The 22,884-nt window shown below is 42.2% G+C and overlaps 2 protein-coding genes across 3 annotated transcripts in view; both read right to left on the minus strand.

The window, feature by feature from the left end:
* fam155a (family with sequence similarity 155 member A) overlaps positions 1–10,771 on the minus strand; it is a 31,400-nt gene extending 20,629 nt beyond the window's left edge. The window contains exon 1 of the mRNA XM_031291915.2: positions 9,569–10,771. Within this exon, the coding sequence (XP_031147775.1) occupies positions 9,569–10,255 (687 nt within the window). The 5' untranslated portion in view covers positions 10,256–10,771. The remainder of the gene's footprint in view (positions 1–9,568) is intronic.
* A 5,273-nt stretch (positions 10,772–16,044) lies between these two features.
* lig4 (ligase IV, DNA, ATP-dependent) lies at positions 16,045–22,297 on the minus strand. Of its 2 annotated transcripts, none has more exons than XM_031291875.2 (3): positions 22,209–22,297; positions 18,838–20,911; positions 16,045–16,885 (listed from the first exon to the last, which is right to left on the minus strand). In XM_031291875.2, the coding sequence occupies exons 2-3, from the start codon at positions 20,901–20,903 to the stop codon at positions 16,216–16,218; spliced, it is 2,736 nt and encodes a 911-aa protein (XP_031147735.1). In that variant the 5' UTR covers positions 20,904–20,911; positions 22,209–22,297; the 3' UTR covers positions 16,045–16,215. The 2 variants fall into 2 exon arrangements, with proteins under 2 accessions (XP_031147735.1, XP_031147734.1); XM_031291874.2 differs by having other exon boundaries at positions 22,192–22,284.
* Between the last annotated feature and the right edge of the window lie 587 nt (positions 22,298–22,884).

The following is a 22,884-nucleotide window of genomic DNA, read 5'->3' on the forward strand; positions in this document are numbered from 1 at the left end:
ACAGCTAGAAGGTTCTGGGTTCTAATCCAGGTCTTTCCGGGCCTTTCTGCGTGGAGTTTGCATGTTCTCCCCGTGTTTGCGTGGGTTTCCTCGGGGTGCTCTGGTTTCTTCCCACCATAAAGACATGCATGCTGGGTAATTAGGACTACAGTTGAAAATTAGCCGACTGGCTAACACTGGGGCATTTATGAATGTGCATTGTCCTAATCAAACTTAAACTGTGTACAGTCATTTTAGATGTATTGTAATTTTATAAGTATATGTAATCTGTATATCTTAACTAGAATATGGTTATGTTCTCTTCAAACCACTGCTCTTAGTTGTTTAAGACAACATAAAGATTCACTGTCAAGTATTCTTCTTACAGAAAGAACAATTAACCGTGGATTATTTTGCAAACAATGAAGTTATACAATGTGATATGGAACAATATTACAAACACATGCAAGGTTTTGGCTTGGTCTCACATGAAGGATGTAAGAAAGCCTTCTTTTACTCCCACAGGAAACAGTATGTTCCCTGTATGTGTTATTTTATAACATCATTGTCTAACTCAAATTATTTGAATCTGAAAACATTTTTGTTTGTAATGTACTTTCTCTGCAGACTTGCCTTCTGGGCTATACATTGTTTTCAGTGTTTTCTATGTTTACAAGGCCTTATCTTAAGTTAAAAACTATACTGTCAAAAGGAATGCATCAACAGAAAAGAAAATCTCACTGAGTCTGAATAAATCCATCTTTGCAAAACTTCCATCACTGAAATAGGTCCAAAAGGTTGTTTTTTTTTCATTTTGCTGATGATATCCTATATTTTAAAAGGCTCAAACTAACAATTATGTATCTACTAACAAGCATTGTGTCCAAAGCCTGATATATCTTGTTCCTTATGCCATAGAGCTCCATTGTTGTCCAGAAACGATTAAAAACACACTCTCTTTGAGCCACACTGTTGCACTGGGTACCATGAACACACACACTGTAGTTTATTTTGACTCAATCTCACACACACACCGTCCTGCTGCTCCAAATACTCACTAGAGCACTAAATGTAGATTAATCCGCCGCTGAAAATAGTCCCTCAACAAACTCCTGTTAGAGTAACGTTTGCTAAAAATGACAATTTCATGACAATGACTGAGATTGATGGATTCAGTAGGAACCAGTGGGCTTGGGGCTGAATGCAACAGAGTAAGAAAGCTTTCAGAGACAGACTAATACATGAGATGTGTTGACAATATGGCTCTGCTTGGACTGACATACATTGCTCAAGAAGAAATACTAAAAGTGAACTTACACTAGTATTTTACAAGACAACCAATTTTTAAGCACTACTCCGCACTTAATGACTTTGAGACCAGAAAAAACAGTTATAGACTGAAACATCCATTACAGAGGGGCAATTAGCATCACAAACCTTGAAAACCACACATCCTAAAAATATCAAAATCTCATTATTAGGTCCAATATTTTTTAAATAGCCAGTGCCAGGGAAGGACAGTAATGTTCATGTCTAATGGCCATGGAAATGGAAATGGGAGGCAAGGAACAGGTTAATTACAACTAATGGGCAGCCATGTTTAGATAGGCCTACCTGTTTGTCCAGATCTACTACCAGAAACACCTTCCAAACCCATTCAAAGTCTCTGCCAAGGCGATGAATTACAACTGACAACAACATTGACAACTAGCTGGTGACAATGGCCAAAATATTGGCTAAAGGCCCTGTCACAGTTACATTCCTTACGTCACAAGCCTCGAACACTGTCTATTTGCAGAAGACACGTGGATTAATTTAGCCACATTTTTTTGTCTCCTTTCATTGATGATGTAAGATGATGTAAATTGAGCAGCATTTCAATATACTGAAATCTTACGTTAGCAATTAGACTGCACGGCCAACAATACATTCAATTATTGTGTAAGACAGATGCGTACATCACACATTGAGCAACCGATGGAAAGAAAAGTACAATAGTGCTCTCTCATAAATAAATGTCCAGTGACTGACAGTTCATTTAGCTGGAAAAACACCATCCTCAATCATCCTAATGGGCCACACGGAGCTTAACAGAGATTCAAACGTAACCTTTTACCTAGTCCGCTTTTAAAAAGAGCACATGAAGAAAGAGGTACCTCATTGGGGAATAAGGACAAGTCAGATAATCCCATTAGTGCCACGCAGTGGGGAATTCGAACACGATCATCTGAAAGCAGCCCACAGGATGTCTGAGTTCCTTAGTCATCAGTTTTCATATCTGAAACCACCAGCTATGGACAATGCTGCCCCCTGAATAAGGACACAAAACCCTGCTCCTGCATTTTCTACTCTAGTTAAATGCTCAACTTGTGGCTGGGATATGCATTCAGGCGTATACTGTATCTGTCCCTGTAAATATAATCCATTCAAATACCTATGCAGACAATAGGACTGTTAGACTAATTCATGTCATGCCCATAAATGAATGAAGGTATTAGTCTGACCCTTAGGTGTTTCACACACAGGAAAAAACAACATCCTGCTTGCAACATCTTCATTTTCTCACAATTATGAAGCCAAACTAATGAATGTTTTTTTTATACTATAATTACAGTTTGGTTGTTCCAAGAGAACAGCTTTGCTAAATGCAATTCATCTCCAGGGACATATATATTTAAAAAAAAAAGTCATTTAAACACGTTTGCGTGTGTCTGTGTGTGTGTGTGTGTCTGTGTTGTCTTTGGGGCAAGATGTCACACAATAAATGCAAAAAGGAGGAAAAGGGATACTCCACACATTTTACACGTGAAGATCATTTTTAACATGTAACCGTTGTATAATGTCCTTTGTGGCTTTGAAGGGAGCTGTTTTAAATCTGTGAAAAACATGAAGTCTCAAACTCAATTCAAGATAACCCTGATAACGTCATCAAGTCAGAGTCGACATAACCCTGATGATGTCATTGGGGTTATGTCGAATTGGGCTTGAGACTTCAAATCTGCAACAGAAAGACTGCGTCTCTGGAGTGCCCCTTCTAAATGTACTGTCATTTATATATATGATATATAAACTGTGACTGGTAAGCTTTTCTCTTTTGTTATAGCAAGAGTCTACAGCGATGCTAGCAGCTCTGTGAGGCTGTACTGAGGCACAACAGTGCTTTTAGCTGAATGCTAACATCAGCATGCTAACATGCTCACAATGACAACGCTAACTTGAAGATGTTTAGCAGGTATTACGTTTACCATGTATGCTAACATTTAGCAGTAAACACAAAGTACAGCTGAGGCTGAATGTCATTAGTTTAATAAATGGAATCTTTGCTATACACAGAGACAATCTAGCTATAATTACAGCCTTCAGCTTTGATTGACACCATTACTGTATGCCAGAGAAATTACTTCACATGTCACCTATAATGGAAATGGCACAGAGGTTAAATGAGGCCTATTAATCGGGTAACCCACTTCAACCCCCCTTTCCCTTGTGCGGTTTCCCTCCCTCCTCCAGCCCTGCTGTTATCTCATGTGATCTGATCTGCTCACTGTACAGTGGTTCACAGTAAAAACAATATGGAAGCCCTTCCATGCACTGCAACAGCTAGCCTCCCCTCTCTGCTCCCTACCTCATTAGCATGCAGCTCAGGGATCTGCCCATTCATAAAAGGGCTGTCGTGGAGTGGGCCAGGCATCCTGAAGGGACAAAACCCTACCCAAGGTCAGCATTCACAACCGCCGCAGGAAGACACAGTGGCGGAAATCACACGTGTGAGCGCTTCCGTTCGCAACCAGGACGGGTGAACAATGCAATGCAACAATCTGTCGTTCATTAACGCACACAAGGCTCTGTGAGACTGGAGCAGACACACACAGTATTGGCTAATATGAATAATGAATAAAAGACTAACAAAGGCAGCAATTTAAAAAAAAAAACATGAGTAATCACAGGATATTCATGCAGATGAGATAAACCACATTAATACTGTCAGATAACTGATAGATTTGGGGATGAGAGTCTGTGTATCTATGTCTTGTTGTCAAGTAGGATGTACTGTGGGATAAGCGAGGGAGCAAATCAAAGCTACAGTGGCACCCGTATGTGAGCCACCTCCACCCTGTGAACCATCATAACCACTGCTGGTTTGTTTACACACAAATCAGTGGAGTACAAAGACTACAACTGCACTGAAACATGAGTGATGGATCTGCACGGAAATATTGGCCCTTCACATGAAAGGATGGCTAGATACAGTATATTACTGTTTGATTGATTACATATTTAGTTTAGAGCTGGTCAATGAGATATGAGCTGTCTAAGAAAACGTAATATTCATTTTAGTACAAAATTTTGACCAGTTGTTCCACCAGTATCAATGGATTTATGATTTTCAATCTGTGATGAACATTTTTTTTTCAGAAAACAATTATTCAATTAAACTGTAACAAGACTGAGAGTCTACAGCCTTGCTAGCAGCTCTGTGAGGCTGTACTAAGGTACAACGGTGCTCTGAGCTAAATGCTAACGTCAGCATGCTAACATGCTCACAGTGACAATGCAAACACAATGATGCTTAGCAGATATGTTTACGATGTTAGTCATCTTAGTTTAGCATGTTAACATGGTCACATTTGCTATTAAGCGGTAAACACATAGTACAGTACAGCTGAGGCTGATGGGAATGGCATTAGTTTTACAGGTATTTTTAAGATTTTGACCAGATGACACTAGCCAGATGGCACTAGAGGAAAGGTCAGGGGATCACCAACGTTCTTACAATTCATTCTGCGGGGGACATGTAGGTCTATACCAAATTTCATAGCAATTCATTTAATGGTTGTTGAGATATTTCAGACTATACCATGCTGCAAGCTAAAAATGACAGATTAATCGATGCCGTTGCAGCCCACACTTTTCAGTGTCATTTCGGTGGGATTCAGTTGAAAGGACTCATTTGTTCATCTAAATATGGAGCAAAAGCCATTTCCAAACCCTGAGACTGAGAGGAAAATGCATTACTTCACAAGGCTCCATCTGTGTTTAGATTTAGCTTCAGGGCCCCCCCATCTGAGAACTGATATCGTTGTTGCTACACATCATTTACCGCTGAATTGCGTAACTGTCCACATTGTAGATAACAGATGAAGAGGGTGCAACTTCAACACTGGTCTACCTAAACTGTACATCTAAAACACACACACGCACAAACACACACACACACAGGTCTTTGACACAATCAAACAGGTTCAGATAGTAACATGATGTCTTCACTGCCCTATTTTGGTCGGAGGAGCTGCCCACTATCAAATGAAGGACAAGTGAGCGTGGAGGGCTTGGTGCAAATCAATAGGGATCAACCTCTTGGTATTGCTGCCACCCGTCCCTCCGGCTCCAAAAGAGCTCAGATCAATGCAGATGTGTGCGGTTGACAAGGATCTAAAGAGGGAGGACGCTGTCCTCCTTTCCACTTGCACACAACACCGGCTAAGATTAGACTTTCAATTGGACCTGGAGGGTGGGGAAGGAGACAGATTTGTGCACAGACTCATCTGTGATTGTGTTTTGAAATCATTTTACAACATAGCAGTGGCAGTAACTGCAGAAAAAGAAGAAGCAGGGTTGGTAGTAGTAGCACTAGGAGCCTCAAATAGGGAGAAGTACTAATATAAGTATTAGTCAGAGCAGATAGAGTTGTTCAATTCCAGAGACTCCATGATTACTTGGCCAGGTGCTGAGAGTTCTGTCTTTCAAGTTCACAAATGAGTGAAATTACCAGGGAGGAACACAGGTGCACTCCATTCATTACTCTGTCAAATGATTCTCAGTGTGGTTTTGTGGAAAAAAAGACACAAACTCATCTTTTCCAATGGGAACTTCAGACAATCTACATGTTCTGTGTTACAGCCCCATCAGGGCCAGATTAACCCTCTAATGGGGCCCTAGGGGGAAAAAAAACAGCAATAATACCTCAAATCAATCCACTGGTTCCATCTTCTTAAAAGCCCTGGAAACTTGGCTACAAAACCTAACTTTTTCTTTATAATATTAAATATTCATGACTAAAGGCAACAAACAGGGTTAATGTTGTTCAATCTTGATTGGTGCATGAAGTATGTGACATCACCTTTCCAATTTAACCATGCCCACTACAAACCAGTCAGAAGAACACAGCGAAACACGAGCACAAATATTTTCTGGTTTTCTTCATATTTTATAAAAGGAACTATTATTACTATGATTATTATAACTACTATTTCCTGCAGGCTTAATTCATAGCATTGCTCTAGCTTTGTTTTTAATTGTGCATTTCAGTGTCCTATGATGGTCAAACTGTGAACATTTTCACTGGTTCCAGCTCCTTTTTTTTTCTTTAAATTTGCTGGTTGTCTTCATCTTTTATGATAGTGCATTGAATATGTTTGTGTTTTGGACTGTTGGTCAGATAAAGACATTTGAACAGGTCACACTGGGCTCTGGGAAATTGTGGTGGCATCTTTCAATTATTTTCTGACAATTTCGACCAAACGATAGATAATAATAACAGATTACAGATTAAATAATCTGCAGATTTATTAGGTAATGAAAATAAGCCCTAAATAAAAACAAAACGCCATGCTTTTAGGCTTTAATGCAGACTTTCAGGGTTTCTTGGTTGTCCTTCCTCAGCCAATTGCGCACTCTGAAGTGGGAAGAAGACAACTGTGCTCAAATATGCTTAATGTTAATAGATGATAATAACGGTTATGCTACATTACTGCAGATTACTGGCAAAACAGGAAGGTGCCTCTTCATTAAATAAATTGATTGCAGTGTGGGGACCTTAGGCCTTTGTTGGCTAACAGTTGTTGAACTGCCAACATGCTTTTTGAGATGCCAGGTTTGTTATTGCTTCATTGTTTCCTGTGAAACAAGCAGATCTGACATTTTGGTTCACAGAAAAATGCTGCTTTCAAGTCAGCATTAGTGCGTCAGCCCAGGTTTAAATGTTTTGAGCACAGCCCCGCTGTCAAGATGAATGGTGGGTTTTCACAGAGTCAGATGATGGAGAATACCATTGTGAGGAACAGCACACTGGCCGTGTCCACTGTGTGATGGTTCACCCCAGGCTAGAGAAATCAAAGCACCACCTGCGGACAAAAGGAATCACTCTGGCACAACAAATGCTACTCTCCATGTCAAATATCTTCACTTGAAATGTCAGAGATCTTCCTCTGGCTTTGGGTAACCAAACACTGGCTCTACCTGCCTCCACTGTTCCCATGAATGTTTAAATGAGACAATGAGGGAGGGATGTATTTGGTTAAAGTTTAAACACTTGCCAGTGTACGCTATAATCTTGCCGTATTTACACAGATTACATATACATCTGTCTGAGCCGGTACACAGCATGCACTGCTAGGCTTCTCCAAGGCAGGTGGCCATTAACTCAACGAGAGTTCGACATTACCACTTGAGTCATGCCACTCTGTCCGTAACGCTGCCGACCACATATACAGGACTTACAAACCTATAATCAAGGAGGTGATATAGAAGGGTCATTGTTAAAGGAATTAGCAGCTTGGCTAAATGATGAATGTTTTCTCTCCAAGTGCCAAGAGGTGAGCTCAGAGAGCGGGAAACGATGACTTAAGATTGGCAGAGGAAGTTCAGCAGAGGAAAAGAACGATTGTCCCACATGGAGGCTTCAGTGGGAGCATTCCTCAATGACTGATACTTGCTGGAAAGGCTGGCATGGCTTGGCTATTTCTTTTCCTGTGTAGCATGATTGCATATTCTAAAGCTGACAATTGACTAACCTTGAAGCAAGACAATGAAGTAGCTTAGGTCAGGTCTTACCAACTCAACATTAGTAAAGGCCTTGGCATGCAGAGAGTATTTTAGGCCATTGGGGATGGAACATAGAGCTTCCAGCAATTATGATTTTGAAATATCAGAACAAGGGCTGCAAATAAAGATTATTTTCATTATCTATTATCGATAAATCTGACTACTATGACGTCTATGAAATGTCAAAAAAGTTCCCAGAGCCCAAGGTAAAAGGAAAAGCAGAGAAGAAAATGATAATCAATTATCAAAACAGTTGACAATAATTCTGCTGCCAATCAACTAACCGATGAATCGACTCACTGTTTTAGCTCTATCCAGAACAGAATGATTTCAAACATATAGATAGATAGAACAGCATGGCTTTAAACTGTGATATCAAAATCATCCATAGAAAACTCATTTCATGTTTAAGCACAAGATAAATGAAAGTCCAGCAGCCTCCAGCTCCTTTGTGTACACAAAGAGTGTGAGTGTGTTTAAATGAGTAAGAATGTGAGGTCTGAAACCATATGAAAGCTGGAATTATCTTGCCTAAAAGGACTGTGCAGTCTTTGCCAGGATTAAGACATCCAACAGTGAAGAGAATATAAAAGAAAGTTAATGATTGTTTGATGAATACAACACACATAAAAGGGATTCAGTTAGTCTTTTCGTGTTCTTCCTCCTCTAAATTTAAGGCAGCCTTGGCAACTAGGCCCAGCTTACATGCATGTGGCTCTATCTGAATGCACTGTGGTTGTATAAGCAGGCATTAGATTCGCGTTTCGACGCCTATGCGTGTGTCTGTGCCACTGGTTGGGTGAATGGAGGCCATCTGGGATTGGCCGGGGCTTCTGTGAATGGAACCGGTGAGCGCCATTCAGCACCACGGACAGCTCTGCGCTGCTGTGGCGCTCTCCGCGGTGCTGATTGCAGCGTTTTATGGCCCAGCGTGTTCACAGCGGCTGCACGCAGCAGCGGCCCTGACCGCCGGTCCCCCCGCGTTTCCCGGACACCCATTACAACTACTCTGTCCCACCTTCGTCTGTAATGAGCTGGTAAACAGTGCATGGCAATCAAACAGCGAGCACGGGCCTAGCCGACACGAGGCCTACGTGTGGGCCTGGTAATGAGCAAACACAAGTCTAAGCGAAAAAAAGCCTTCCGCCACATTAGGCAGGGAAACCACCTCTTGACTTTAATAAAACGCTCTCGATATGGAGTGAGCGGCCATGATGAACACCTGGCGGACTGCGACAACACACATAGGGCACACAGGCTCCCAGAGTTGTTTGCATATGCCAACCACCTCCTTCCTGCTCATTAAATTGATATAAACGCTAGGCTATAAAAGCTCGAGCAATAGTACAGTTCAAACAAGCCTATCTATGTTATCGATGGCTGATCAGGAGGATTATGAGCTATTGAATCGCCAGGCGGTCTTCAATGTCAAAGAACAGAGCTTGGACTAAAGGGGGGGGGGTAGAGAAATGGCTCTGGATGCTGAAGGAACACTAGCAGGGCCTCCATCTGCACATTAGCATGGGGCCTAAACACAATGAGGAGATGAATGAACATGAGGCCCGGAGCCGGGAGTCTCCTTGAATCTGTCACCCGTATCCATGGCGACAGGAGGAAGAGGACCAAAACTGGCATCTATCCGGGCCCAAATCAACAGATGGCCACCATATCAACACCCCCCCCCCCCCCCACACACACACACACACACACACACACACACACACACACAGACACACACAACAACCCCTTCCCGTTTACAGCCTACCTTGCACTGCTCCATGCACGTCCTCACTGAATATGCCCCCGGCTCATATTTCTGAGTCAGGAGCTCAAAGTCCTCGTACTTCTCCTGGGCGTGCTGGTCGTAGCGCTGGTACGCCTGGACGCACAGGCTGCATCTGGTTGTGTCGCCATCGCTGAGCACGTCGAGGCTGCAGTTTAAATTGTCCGGACTTGTCGACCCGTAAAACAAATCCAGCAGAGAGTAGGAGTTACAAAAGGAAAGGTACAAATCGCTCATATTTACAGCCCGCGTCCCCTCTTTGTCGGAAAGGCCCCCGCACAAATGGTCGGCATCTGCGAAAGTAAAGCAGTTTTTAGATAAACTATCCTGGTGGCAAGTTTCAAGCCGCCACAAATGTTTGGTAGAGTTTCCTATAAAAATAGCATCTGGGTTTCCTCTGAGGCTGCTGTGTGCTGAGTGGGTCTGGGGTGAGAGAAGGTGGGAGGATGCGAACTTGACCCGGGTCCGGGCCAGTTTGGCCTCGGCGCAGAACCACAGGTGATCAGAGAGGAGGATGGTTAAGAACAAGAGGGATGCCAAGGACAGTCGCCATCTCTGCGCCCTCTCTGAGTCGGTGAATGGCTTTTGGTTGTCGCGGGGGGGCTCTAGCCAGATTTGGAAGCCGTCGTCATCTTCTTGCTGCCAACACGTCCCAGCACCCCTGGTCATATTTTGGGAACCGGCCGACTCCACCGTGGGGGCTCCTCTGCCGCAACAGTCATTGACGTGGGGTCCGCTTCGCGTTTTCTTCCCCTCAAATGTCAGGTGGTGGGTTGTCCCGGCTTGCCTTTGCGATCAGCGGTAATTCCCATTAAAATGAGCGTGGGCCGGATGGGAAATTAGACGCTGGCGACCACGGGCCGCATCCTCCATGGCTGACCGGTGAAGCCGCTGTCCTCCCGCCCGCCCCGAGCTCCGCGCCGCGCCGCTCCTCTGCGTAGCCTCGACTCCGTTTTTAGAAACACTCACCGACGGGTTTACGTTTTCCCCGGCCTCGGTCGTGCAGGGACAAGGGCGCTATCCTCTTCCAACATGGCGAAGCTGTCTGCCTTTGTGTCGGCGGATGGGCCTACAGCCTGTAAGCTGACAGACCTCTTTTCTTTTTCAAGCCCTCACCGTCTTCTTCTCGCTGCCGTTGTCAAGTTGCCGCCATGTTCGCCAAGAGACGGTGTGTGTTTGCAGGAAGCTGCGTTAAGTCAGCAGCAATACCCAGCACTACTTCCGGTTGTAATATTCAAATTAAAGGTCATACGCTGACGTGGTTTTTGTGCTACAGTTTCCTTTTCCTGTTATCTAGACCAATGGCTCCAAATCTTAGTTTCACCCTTAAAATGAAACATTGTATAGCCTACTTGTGACCCCTCATCACAGTTGGTGAGCAGTTCAACCAAAGAGTGATTTATAGGGTACTACTGGGATGTTTTCAGTTGAAGGCTAGAGGAGGTGACACTATACAGTATTTCACAGTGGGAGAAGTTCAAGTTAGACACATGAGGGAATAGAAGCACAATTTTATGAAACAGATTTTTTTTCTTCCTTTCTTATCCCTTTAACCCTCTTATGACCCCTCCGAACTTGAGACCCCTTGGGGGTCCTGACCCCCAGTTTAGGAATCAGTGATCTTAGCCAGGGGTCTTCAATGCGTTAAAAGGACCCCTTAACTGAAAGAGAGATGGAGCAGGGACCCCCTACTACATCGCAAAAATGGTATTAAGATGTGTAAAAATTAAGTTGCGTATTAAACTGGGCCTACAATAACATGTAGGATGGCCTAAAGCCTTTATACATACCTTTGTTTGCATAGAATACTACGCTATTAAAATAATAATTGCTGGCATGATTTTATAAATCACGTTTTAATGTTAAACATACATGTGGCACAGTGAACCCTCAGGATGAACTTGACATGATTGTGGATGGTTACCTTAGTGACTACCTTACCTATAGGCCAGCACAGTTATCATCAATGTTGTTGTTTTTTCACAAATGTCTGATTTATATTTGCTACTAATATGTTGGATTCATGTTAACACATTTACATTTTCTTGGAAACTTTAAAAAACTAACAATTATTTGGTGGCCCTCGCAGTAACTCTGAGGACCCCCTAGGGGTCCCAGACCCCCTGTTGAAGATCTTTGATCTAGGCTATATCAGGGTCCAGCTTCCACATTTGCTTAAAAGGCAAAAATTTAAGTTGTTTTATTTTCATTTTAAAGATTTTTTTAGGCAAAATAGGCTGGCCAATAATGGTGCATTTGCAAATGTATACTGTTCAGCTCAATAATAATAATGATAATAATGTTTGCTGCGTTTTGAACCGCAACAAAATCACATTTCACATAGCCTACAATTTGTACAAATGGATGCTTGCAGTTTCAGATACATGTTGTATTTTATTTTGAAGGTCAATTCGCTCAACATCCGGTACTGTGCTATCTAATCTTGCTATCTTGACAGACTTCTCAATCGCTGACGTTATGCGCGCGCATCGCAGTCACCGCATCCCTCGGTGCTATGGTGCGTCAAGTCAGAAAGAGCCCGCTAAAATATCAACAGAAATGTTGTTTTTATACTTCAAAATGAAAGCTTATGATGCCAGTCTCCATAATAAATATTATCTCAACTATTTAGGTCTATAGTACAAAAATAAAGAAAACACAACGACTAAAAGTAAAAGCATGCAGATGTACAGAAGACATGGAACAGCAGGGCTAACTGGATAAGGAGAGTTTTATAAATATTTCATTTTGAAAATGTCCACTAACAGCCTTATTTTAGCCACTATTGTAGTTGTCTTGACACTGTACCAGTCAGGTTGGTACTCACCTGGTCTCGGCCCAGGCAAGATGCTCCCATCAAAAGAAAGGAACCTGTTTCCTTTTTAAAGGACAATACCGATGCTTCTGCATGTTTTATCCCATTTAAAATCCTGTGTACTTTATAATACAGCCACCAAATTTCAAAAGCACAGGCTGCTGTTGTCTTTTAGATATCAGAATGTGTTTTTCCTGATGACAACTTGCTCTCATTTATTTTTGTACAACATTATAAAAATCCACCTGCCAAGTCTTACATGTATCTACTTGAGATAGGTAATCCATCACAGTGAACAGTTTACCTGCTTTTATTTTTCCTAAAGTTCTCTTGGTTCCCAACCTGGGGGTCAGGACCCCCACAAGGGGCCACAAGATGAATCTGAAAGGTCATGACAGGATAGGAACCAATTTTTTTTGTGTGCAAATCTTAGTGACTTACCAGATGATTTTTACCTCATCAGGCCTGGAAATTCACTTTTTTGGTTTTCCTGCCCAGTTAGATGAGACGATTGATGCCACTGTCATGTCTGTATAGAGTAGAGCCAGGAGACGGTTAGCTTAGCTTATCATAAAGACTGGAAAGCAGGGGGAAACAGTTAGCTTGGTCTGAAAGTAACAAAATCTACCTATGAGCACCTCTAAATCTCACAAATCAACACTTTACATCTAATTTGTTTAATCTGTCTGTCCAGTCAGTTATCACAAGTGGCTCCTCTCCTCCACAGTGAAAAGGATTTTGGAAAGGGCAATCTCTCTTACTCCTAAAAGTGGTTTGCCTTGAAGCAAATGGAAGCTTTTTGAAAATCACCGACCAGAGTGGTTTGAACATCTAATAGACATTTCAACAGCTTAATATTGGTCAAATACATATAAATATTTATGACCTTTATGGCCAATTATTTATGAGGCACAAGACGGAGCTTGATTCTCTGTCGTTTTGATTGAATTTCTTCATTAAGGGTGGGCTGTGCTAATTGCTGCAGACAAACCTCCCCTGCAGCCATGAGCCTCTGTTTGGTCTCTGCAGGGGGCTCATTTATTTCAGCTGAGTGCATGCAGCCGCTGGTTGTCTAGGGGCTGCTTCCAAACCATTTGTTTCTGCTTGTGTCCAGCGTGCTCGCTGGTACCATCGCTCCGATAGCTAAAGCCACCCTAATTAGGGCATTTATCCCATTAGGGCATGGTATTTCTGCAATTCTAGCTTTCAGCGGCTGTTTGCTATTTTCATCTCCAGATCCTGACGGACCAGCAGATAAGAGTTTTCAAGACCAACAGTTGTGCTGCGACACAACGCATCATACAATCAAAGCCACACGAGAATAAGCACCAGTTGAGTACCTCTAATTAAGGCCTGTCAGTCAAACACTCACTCAACATCACCTGGAAATAGTCCAGAGTGGGTGATGGGTTACAGAGTGCTTACTGAGAGCTTACTTTTCTTTTTTAACCAGTAATGAAGATCATTTTGCTCTCAACTATTTCATGCTTTGTTTTCTCAAAGGTGGACTTTTAATTAATCTGTTTAACAAAATTACAAAGCCTACAAGGAACACTACATGTCAGTGAGAGCTATTATTCACAGTATATGATTGAGAACAGGTACCTCATCACTTTTACTTTGAAAATGTATTCATGCGGCATTTATGCACAACAATGCCCAGGACACCAGAGGCAGCTACCTGCACCCTAGGGGCGATGGTTATGAAGGTTATAACATATGAATGAGTCCCAAGGGACATTGGTGACATTTTTGAAGACAGGAAAACATGGCCACATCTTTGTTGGAGGGCCTTGAGCTGAACCAGTTTTAACGTACCCGTGTGGTGTCCCTCGGTCTCTCTCTGCAGGCTCAGTGCGTGCTGAAGGGCTGAGGCAAAGGCCATCGCTTCACACAGACGCTCGTCTGAAGTTAACTAAACAAGACTCCAGTCACAACAGTATATTATTTCAAACCAGTTCAAGATATATTTATTAGAGTTGTGCTTAACATGTGATTAAACAGACATATAACGGTACTGATACCAATACCGTGACTTTGATACCAGTTCCTAAACGATACCAATTTTATAAAACAAAAAGAAATTACAACATTACGCACAAATCTTTATTTTTCAGCTCCTACTACGTACGCCCTCTGAGTGTAACGTAGAGTTTTTCCTGCGTGTCTCTACGACGTGTAATGTTAGACAGCCAATCACAAACATTATTAGATCTTGGTAGAAACATGCTGCGTGCTTATTGGCTCACTGACGCTGATGAGATTTACTCCTTAGGTATTGAAATTGGGTATTGAATGACGAGGCATTTTTCGATAATCGATACTTTAGAGGCAATTCGGTCGGTGCCTAAAAAGTACTGAATTCGGTACCCAGCCCTACAAGGCACAGATCACAAAAAGAGGAAGAGCAAACTGAAGGTGTGGGGTTTGAAAGTAGGCATTTAGGAGGCAAGGGAGGTCTAATGAAAGACACTTTCCAGTTGCATTATGGAAAACGTGGGATTCAATGTTTTTGGTGCTTGACTCATAATGGGGACTAAAAGTCATGATATCCTGGCCTCCGCTGCTTTGATTTTGACCATTCAAGTCCCCCAATGTTATGTGAGTGCAATCCTAGGTTAAAAAATAAGAAGAGGCCTACTTTACTTATGGTGGAAGATTCCCTACTCGGCTTCTGTATTTAAAAAACGTATATAGTACAACTCTAAATTCTCTTAAAAATCAAATAATTTAGAAACCAACCATTGCCTTCTGGACTTTACCATTGGCCTATTAATTTATCTAACAAGCCGCCTTAATCACTCATTAAAACCCCCAAAAATAAAACATCAAGTTTGCATGAAACCCCTGAGAAGTAACATCCCTGTTTAGCACAGTATAGTTTCATAATCACCTTAGCAGTGATTTCGACTGTTGGGATTTTATTTATTTTATTTATCGACTTTTATTCAATAGTTTATTGCTAATCATATTGGAATTTAATTAAAATGCTATTTGGGCTGCACAATTAATCCTTTTTTTTATTGTAATTGCAATATAATATTGTGACACATTGCGAAAGACATTCAGGGATTTTTTTGTAAGAGAGAATTAGTAGTAGAAAGAAAAACTGCACTTTAAAAATGTAACTATCATTCTTTTTTTATGGTGCCTTTTGTGTTCAGTTTAAATGTTTAATTAGTTCAATTAAAAGAATGTTGGAACTAATTTCTTTTCACTTTTTTTTTTTTTTTTTTTTTTTAAAAAAGGTGCAGTAGGTAAGACTTATGAAACTAACTTTCTGTCATATTTGCTGAAACTGACCCTATGTTGGAGTAGAACTACATGAAGCAGGTCATTTAAAGAAATCCGGCTCCTCTGGCACCACCTACAGCCTGTAGTGGGATTTGAAAAAATCCACCGCTACCTGTTCAGATGCACCAATCAGGGCCGGGGGGGGGGTGTCTAACTGCGTGTCAATCACTGCTCATGCACACGCATTCATTCTCCCTTGTGGAGGGAGGGGCTTAGGAGACTTTAGCGGAAAGGGGGGAGGGACTGAGAAGTTGTTGATGTTCAAATGTTTTGGCTAAGTCCTGGATCTTCACAATCCTACCTACAGCACCTTTAATCAACAAACAAGTTTGTTGTATTTTAGCAGTATGCTAAAAGCATCAGTAAGGCAGAACTGAGTACGTTTTACTATCTGTTATTTATCGCAAGTAATATGGTTATCGCATATCGCATATTTTCCTCATATCGTGCAGCCCTTCAACTATACAAGGATTTCTCTCCAGTGCCAACTTAAATTCTGTGTATGTCACCAGAAGAGTCTTTAAACTAAGTAGTCAGTGTCATTCATCAGATGCCCTGCTGTGATTGAATCCGTCACCCAAGATTCTCTTACAATCTTAAACTTCCTCCTAAAGCAGCGCCTCAGAGTCCTTAAATCCACAAGTCTTGTTTCCTCTGTGATAATGACATGAGTGACTCCTTCCTCTAACTTCCGCACCACACTCCCTCCGTGGTAGCAAAACTCCAGCGCCCTGATGTCCAAGCAGGTGGCAGGTATGGCGGTTTTAGGGTCTCCTATGTCGGCGTAGCTGTCCATGTAAACCTCGAAGGGTCTGAACATGCTGGTGGGAAGATCCTCCCAGCCACAACGCCGCTCCACCTGGCTGACGTTCGCCGCCGCAGACGCCTGCGCGTCGCTGATCCGGCCAAACACCTCCCACAGCTGCTGCTCGTCTGTGTCCACAAAGTAGCTGTCCCCGTAGCTGTCGTACTCCTTGGCAAAGTGCTCCCTGGTCGAGGGCGACATGTGGATCATGTGGCGCGGTTGCCATGGGACCACTTCCTTCTGGGCAAGGCACTCCAGCAGCCAGGTGACCCACACCACGTCATGCTGGTCGGACAAAACCAGGTTCTTCACGCGCATGTTCTCCACGCCGGCAATCACGCAGTAGGTGTCCCGCCCTGCGTTTTGAACCACGACACCTCCACAACTAATGGGAAGACGACACCAGTAATCAGTTATTTGTTTATTAAGGACACTTTAAAGTCTGACTGTGTGACTTTTGAAAGTAGTAATCACACAACCGTCCTCTTATGACTAAGATGTTTAAGTCAGGAGAAATAGAATGCACCATTGTTGAATTCAATACACTCAGCCAGGGATTTTCCTGCCTCAGAAAAAGCCTTGGGGAGGCACGGCAGTAAGCATGATCAATCAGTGTACAGCCAAAGAGTAATGAGTCTGCGTTACCTTATTTGACAGAAATCTATGCATTTTGGCATTATTTCTGACAAATTAATTAACAAAATGTATATTATGCTTGAGTAAATAAACCCCAATTAACAAAACTGGTTAAAAATATGATAGTATTTAAATAAATCACCGGGAGAGTCTCATACAGGCCGGCTCTGGAGATAAAACAGAGATTAGCACTCATATTCAAGTTTATGTTCTGCTTGTTTAACAGAGAACTCTCTGCTCCTCACCACGGGGCTTCTCAGGTGTTGCGCCTTTCTGAGAATATACAGTATCTCACAAAAGTGAGTACACCCCTCACATTTTAGTAAATATTTCATTATATCTTTTAATGGGACAACACTGAAGAAATTACACTTTGCTACAATGTAAAGTATTAAGTGTACAGCTTGTATAACAGTGTAAATGTGCTGTCCCCACAAAATAACTCAACACACAGCCATTAATGTCTAAACCGCTGGCAACTAAAGTGAGTACACCCCTATGTTAAATTCCCATAGAGGCAGGCAGATTTTTATTTTTAAAGGCCAGTTATTTCATGGATCCAGGATACTATGCATCCTGATAAAGTTCCCTTGGCCTTTGGAATTAAAATAGCCCCACATCATCACATACCCTTCACCATACCTAGAGATTGGCATGGTTTTATGTCGGTTAGACTAATAGCTGGTTTGATTTGCATTGAGAGATGATTTTATGGAAAGTACCCCATGCCAATCTCTAGGTATGGTGAAGGGTATGTGATGATGTGGGGCTATTTTAATTCCAAAGGCCAAGGGAACTTTATCAGGATGCATAGTATCCTGGATCCATGAAATAACTGGCCTTTAAAAATAAAAATCTGCCTGCCTCTATGGGAATTTAGCATAGGGGTGTACTCACTTTAGTTGCCAGCGGTTTTAGACATTAATGGCTGTGTGTTGAGTTATTTTGTGGGGACAGCACATTTACACTGTTATACAAGCTGTACACTTAATACTTTACATTGTAGCAAAGTGTAATTTCTTCAGTGTTGTCCCATTAAAAGATACAATGAAATATTTACTAAAATGTGAGGGGTGTACTCACTTTTGTGAGATACTGCAGTTCCCAGTATGTATACGGTTAGAAGATGGCTGTGTCTCATGTGACCTTGTTATTTGTACATGCTGTGACTATACAAATCACAACATTTAAATAGGAAAATGTTGGCGTTATTTTGTCACTTATTGGGAGCAGTAGGCTAGTTGGAGCTGGTTACCTCCAGGATCTGTGCTAAGCTAGGCTAGCTGTGGGTGCGTCAGACAGAGTTACGACACGCACGGAGATGAGAACGGTATGTATGGACTTATCTAACTCTGGGGGATACGGTGAATAAGCTACAGTCCCAATAAGTCGGTGTTTTCCTTTAATGGTTGTTTAGTAAATTGCTCTTAAACACTCAGAGAGGCTGTGTGAATTGCTATTTTTTTCTCATTTTGGTGCTGGTGATTTTGCTTTGGGGCTGGCTAAAACCTCTTTGGGGAGCGCCAAAAATTCCTCTATGCAGGAGAAACCCTGTCCGGTTACTTGGTATGACCAGTAGCGTATGGTGGCTAATGTTAGCTAACTTCAGACAGATATCGGTGTAACGTTACTGAGCCAAATAACATTGACTTTAACTAAACACAACTAACACAAAAGGCTTTTTTTTTTTTTTCATGTTACCTGGCCACGCCCTTTTCCAGCTCAGCCTTGGGGTGATCCTCTGTGCCGTTCAGGATACAAAACTCCACATCCTCGAACATATCCGTCTCCTTGGTAACCCCGGTTAGGTCCTGGGGCTTAAAGTGGTCGATGATCCCGATCACCTTCTTGGGTTTGGCTGGCTGAGTGCGCTTCTTCTTCTTTTCCGGTTCGTCACCGTCGATGCGAAGGTGCCGAGAGGCGAGTTTCCCGGACGCCTTGCCGCGGAACTGATCCAGCTCTGCCAGGGTCATGCACTGGTGCCACTCCTTGTCCTCGCGGATCTTCTCGATCCTGGGGAAGCGCAGGGTGCAGTTGGTTTTATACATGTCGCTTCCGACTATTTCAGCCGCCCTGACCTGGAGGATGACCGAGTTGCAGGGTTCGATGTAAACTTCGGGTTTCTCGGTTCCGCACAAAATGGATGCCGGTGGGTCATTTTTCCGATAGACTTTCCAGTGCTTGGCGAGCTTTAAACCGAGGTCATACAACTCCTTCATGGTGTAGCCAGAGCCGATGCGGCAGAGTGTGTGGAAAACCGAGGGTTTCTCGCCAGGCTTTGGAGCTTCGGCAACGGCGCATAAGAAGTGGGACATCATACCACCCCGTCTCCCTTTGCCCCAGTAGGCACCAACAATCAGCAGGTCGAGCTCATCCATCAATCCATCCACATATTCTGGCTTTATTTTCAGCCATCCCTCCCCCCGCTTGTCGGGTTTGTAGATGGACAGAGGATCCTTCACCATGATTCCCTCTTCTCGGCTGTCAATGGCGTCATTCAGGGCATTCACCACCTCCTGCATGGTTCTGGCATCCGTCTTTGGCACCAGGTGTATCCTTCCCTTGACTGGACTGAAAACTGTCTGAAGGGTCTCGTAGCGCTTCTTCAGTGTTTCCTTGCCAAGCTTCTGGTCATTGACTAACAACACGTCAAACACGCAGAAGCACGTCTGTAACTCGGAGTCGTCCATGAGTCTCTTGATGTCGAATTTGCTCCCTTTCTGCATGAAGGTGTCTGTGGTCGGGCTGTACGCCATCATCTCACCATCGAGGATACAGTTCACAATGTGGCTTTTAAAATTGTTGTGGATGTAAGGTGTCAGTGAGCCCTCCAGTGGGGATCCTCCAAACTGCTGGGTGTATTCAAAGGCATTTCGGGTGAAGTACTTGTACACATCCCCGTCTTTGTGCAGTTGTATACGCTCTCCATCCAGCTTGGTCTGAATGTAAAAAGGGCTGCTTCCCATCTGTTTCTCCACACTGCGGATGTTCGCCATAGCCGCCAACATAGGCTTAAAAGCAGAGAAGAGTCCGATTGAAACTTCGCTTAGAGACACGGAGGGGTTGTGGAGCTGCTGGCAGACCTTGTTTAAGTCTGTGTTGACATTATAGAGCTCAGGAGCGTCTGGGTGGAAGACTTGGAGAACAGTTTCTTTGCTGATCCCAAGCTTCATGTCCTTCAGAATCATTCTGATGAGCCACTTTTGCTCGAGAGCCGAGCTCTGGGTGATGAGATGCAGCAGACTCTTTTTCACAAGATCCTTCTGCTTGCCAGCATTGTTGATAGCCACCGAGTCCAGAAAGTCATTGACTTCTTTAATGCTGAGGTTTCCTTCGCTGGTGCACCGTTTCTTCAGCACAAAGTACGCCATGCCGGCAAAGTCTCCAGCTTCTCCCTGGGATGTAGTGGGAGCACGGTAGTTCAACAGTTTATTGGCCTCAGGGCCATTCTTTGGGAGGCCTAATACGTCAATATAGAGTTTAGCTAACATGCTTTCTTTGATGCCATACGCCATACGCTCTCGTTCGAAGGAGGGGACTATGAGGCGCATGGCTGGGTAGAAAGAGTCTGTTGTTTTAGGGTTGTCTTTGTGGAGGGCAGAATGGAACTTCCTCCACGACTCAATGAATTCCTTGAGGATCTTGGATTTATCTGGACGGAGTTTAGACTTCTGGATTTTCTCTAATGTGGTACAGAGATGAAGGAAAGGAACCTGAGCAGCAACAGAGGGCTGACCTGCAGCATCGCTTCTGGAAGTTCCCTCCATGGTGGAATCTGAAATACATGTATGTCAAAGACAGAAAAAAAGACAGTTTAGTGTAAATAATTATTTCCAATAACTGAATGAATTATTCAATCGACTAAAAACAATCAGCAAGATTCATCTTTGATGGGCATTTTTCACTATTTTCTGACATTATAGAGACCAAATGATTAATCTCCTAATCAAGAAAATAATCAGCATCTTAATTGATAATAAAAATAATGGTTAGTTGCATTTTTACATTATATCAACTCTTATTATTAGTATTATTGGTTGTGTTTTCAAATGAACATTTTAGTGTCCTATTATGGTCTAAATGTGAAGGATAAAAAGTATTTCTGGGAAACACTGAAATATGTAAGAAAATCACAGTTCTGTTTTTGTCAAACAAGTGGCCCATCCTAAATCAGTTTGGTGCATTATAATACTTTACATAAAATTGAGAATCAGGCAGGGGTGAACGAGTATAGAGAGCCTGAATGTGTCCTATATATGACATATGATCTCAATAGTTAGCCTACTTAGGCCTTAGCTGCATCCTCTATACTAAAGAATGAACAAGAATGTACAATACAAAACTGAAATCAATGATTTAGAAACAAATCTACCAACCACGGTAAATCATACGTGTTTTAAAGTGCATATTAACCAATTCAATTAAAATGTTTTAATCATTTTTTACTATTTCACTTACTACTTTTTTTCTAATTATTGGTCCACAGAGGTCAAACTTCAACATGTTCTGACATGTCTCGAACCAACAAGAGCTCTTTTATTTTGACAAGTAGCAGACAGCCTTAAACAAGAATAGGAACTAAACTAAGGCCCAACTTTAACTAAACATGGTGGAAAGTATTACATTCAATACTACGTTAACATTTATATAGGTAAATCTCGTACTGGTTATTCGCTACTAATCGTACGTTTAAATGTATTTACATGACCATTTGCTGCTGTTAAACTGAAAGCTACTGCCAACTCCGGTTAGTTCATTTTCAAAATAAAAGTATCTGTTGTCATATGACGTCTGTGTTGTACAGGCGTGTCTGTCGAAATAAGTTACGTGCATTTGCCGGCAGATAAGGACATTTTGAAGAGTAATTTTGTGTTTTTAATGGCAGCTTAATACCCCCCAAATTTGAATGAATTAAGCGTTTAATGTTCGTCGCGCTTTCATTTAAAAAAAAAAACAGACCGCCTAAATAGCAAGTGTTCTCCAGCTTAATTTGATGAACAGTAACGATACATATAAGGAAAATAACTTACTAATAACTAACGATTTTAATGTTACCTGCTCTTGTGATTCACCAAAGAAGAGGTAGTGAATGTCGGACTGCTCACCGAGCTACATGTTGAACACTTCCTTGTACTCAAAGTAGGGACCTGCAAGGAAAACGTTCCCCTGGAAACAAGAGCGGAACTATTGTTGCCCTACAGTGGTGATTTGTGTTTTGAAACTTAAATTCATCAACTAAAATGTAGTCTCGTGCTCACATTTCACACTTTAAAGGCATCACTTTTTGTATATTTAATCTGAATTGTCTTATTATTTATCGTATTATTATTATTTAGTTGAACTTTCTTCTCTGTAAGTATGTATGTTGTTTTAACCCATTGCGCTGTATTTGTAATGTTTGTTTATGTTATATCAATGTAGCAATGAGTGAACTTTTTGTGATCTACTGTCAGATTAAAACATAAATCTTGAAAGAACTTGTACATTCCTTCTTCTAGACATACTATTGTTCCTCTTGCATTCACCAGCAGAGGGCACAGTGAGATGCTGCAGTGCTGAGGAGGTGCAGCCACTGATGTTGTTTACCATCAAAACCATCATCAATACCATGGGTCTGGAGCCAGTGAGTAGTGAGCCACTAGTAAGCTGGTAGTAAAAAAAAAAAAAATAGGAATGCATATTTGTTGACCACAAGAAGGTGTTTTTTTCTTCACTACAATGATTATTTTGGTCATATTTGGATCATAG

This window comes from Sander lucioperca, chromosome 24, assembly GCF_008315115.2.
Source record: "Sander lucioperca isolate FBNREF2018 chromosome 24, SLUC_FBN_1.2, whole genome shotgun sequence".
In the NCBI taxonomy this organism is placed as follows: Eukaryota; Metazoa; Chordata; class Actinopteri; order Perciformes; family Percidae; genus Sander; species Sander lucioperca.

What these genes read in the sequence shown, in the direction of transcription:
- lig4 (XM_031291875.2), bottom strand. Translation starts at nt 20,903, where the DNA reads ATGGAGGGAACTTCCAGAAGCGATGCTGCAGGTCAGCCCTCTGTTGCT. An exon ending in CTGGAAAAGGGCGTGGCCAG is followed by an intron (nt 16,886 to 18,837) that starts GTAACATGAAAA and finishes TCTTCCCATTAG; the next exon opens with TTGTGGAGGTGTCGTGGTTC.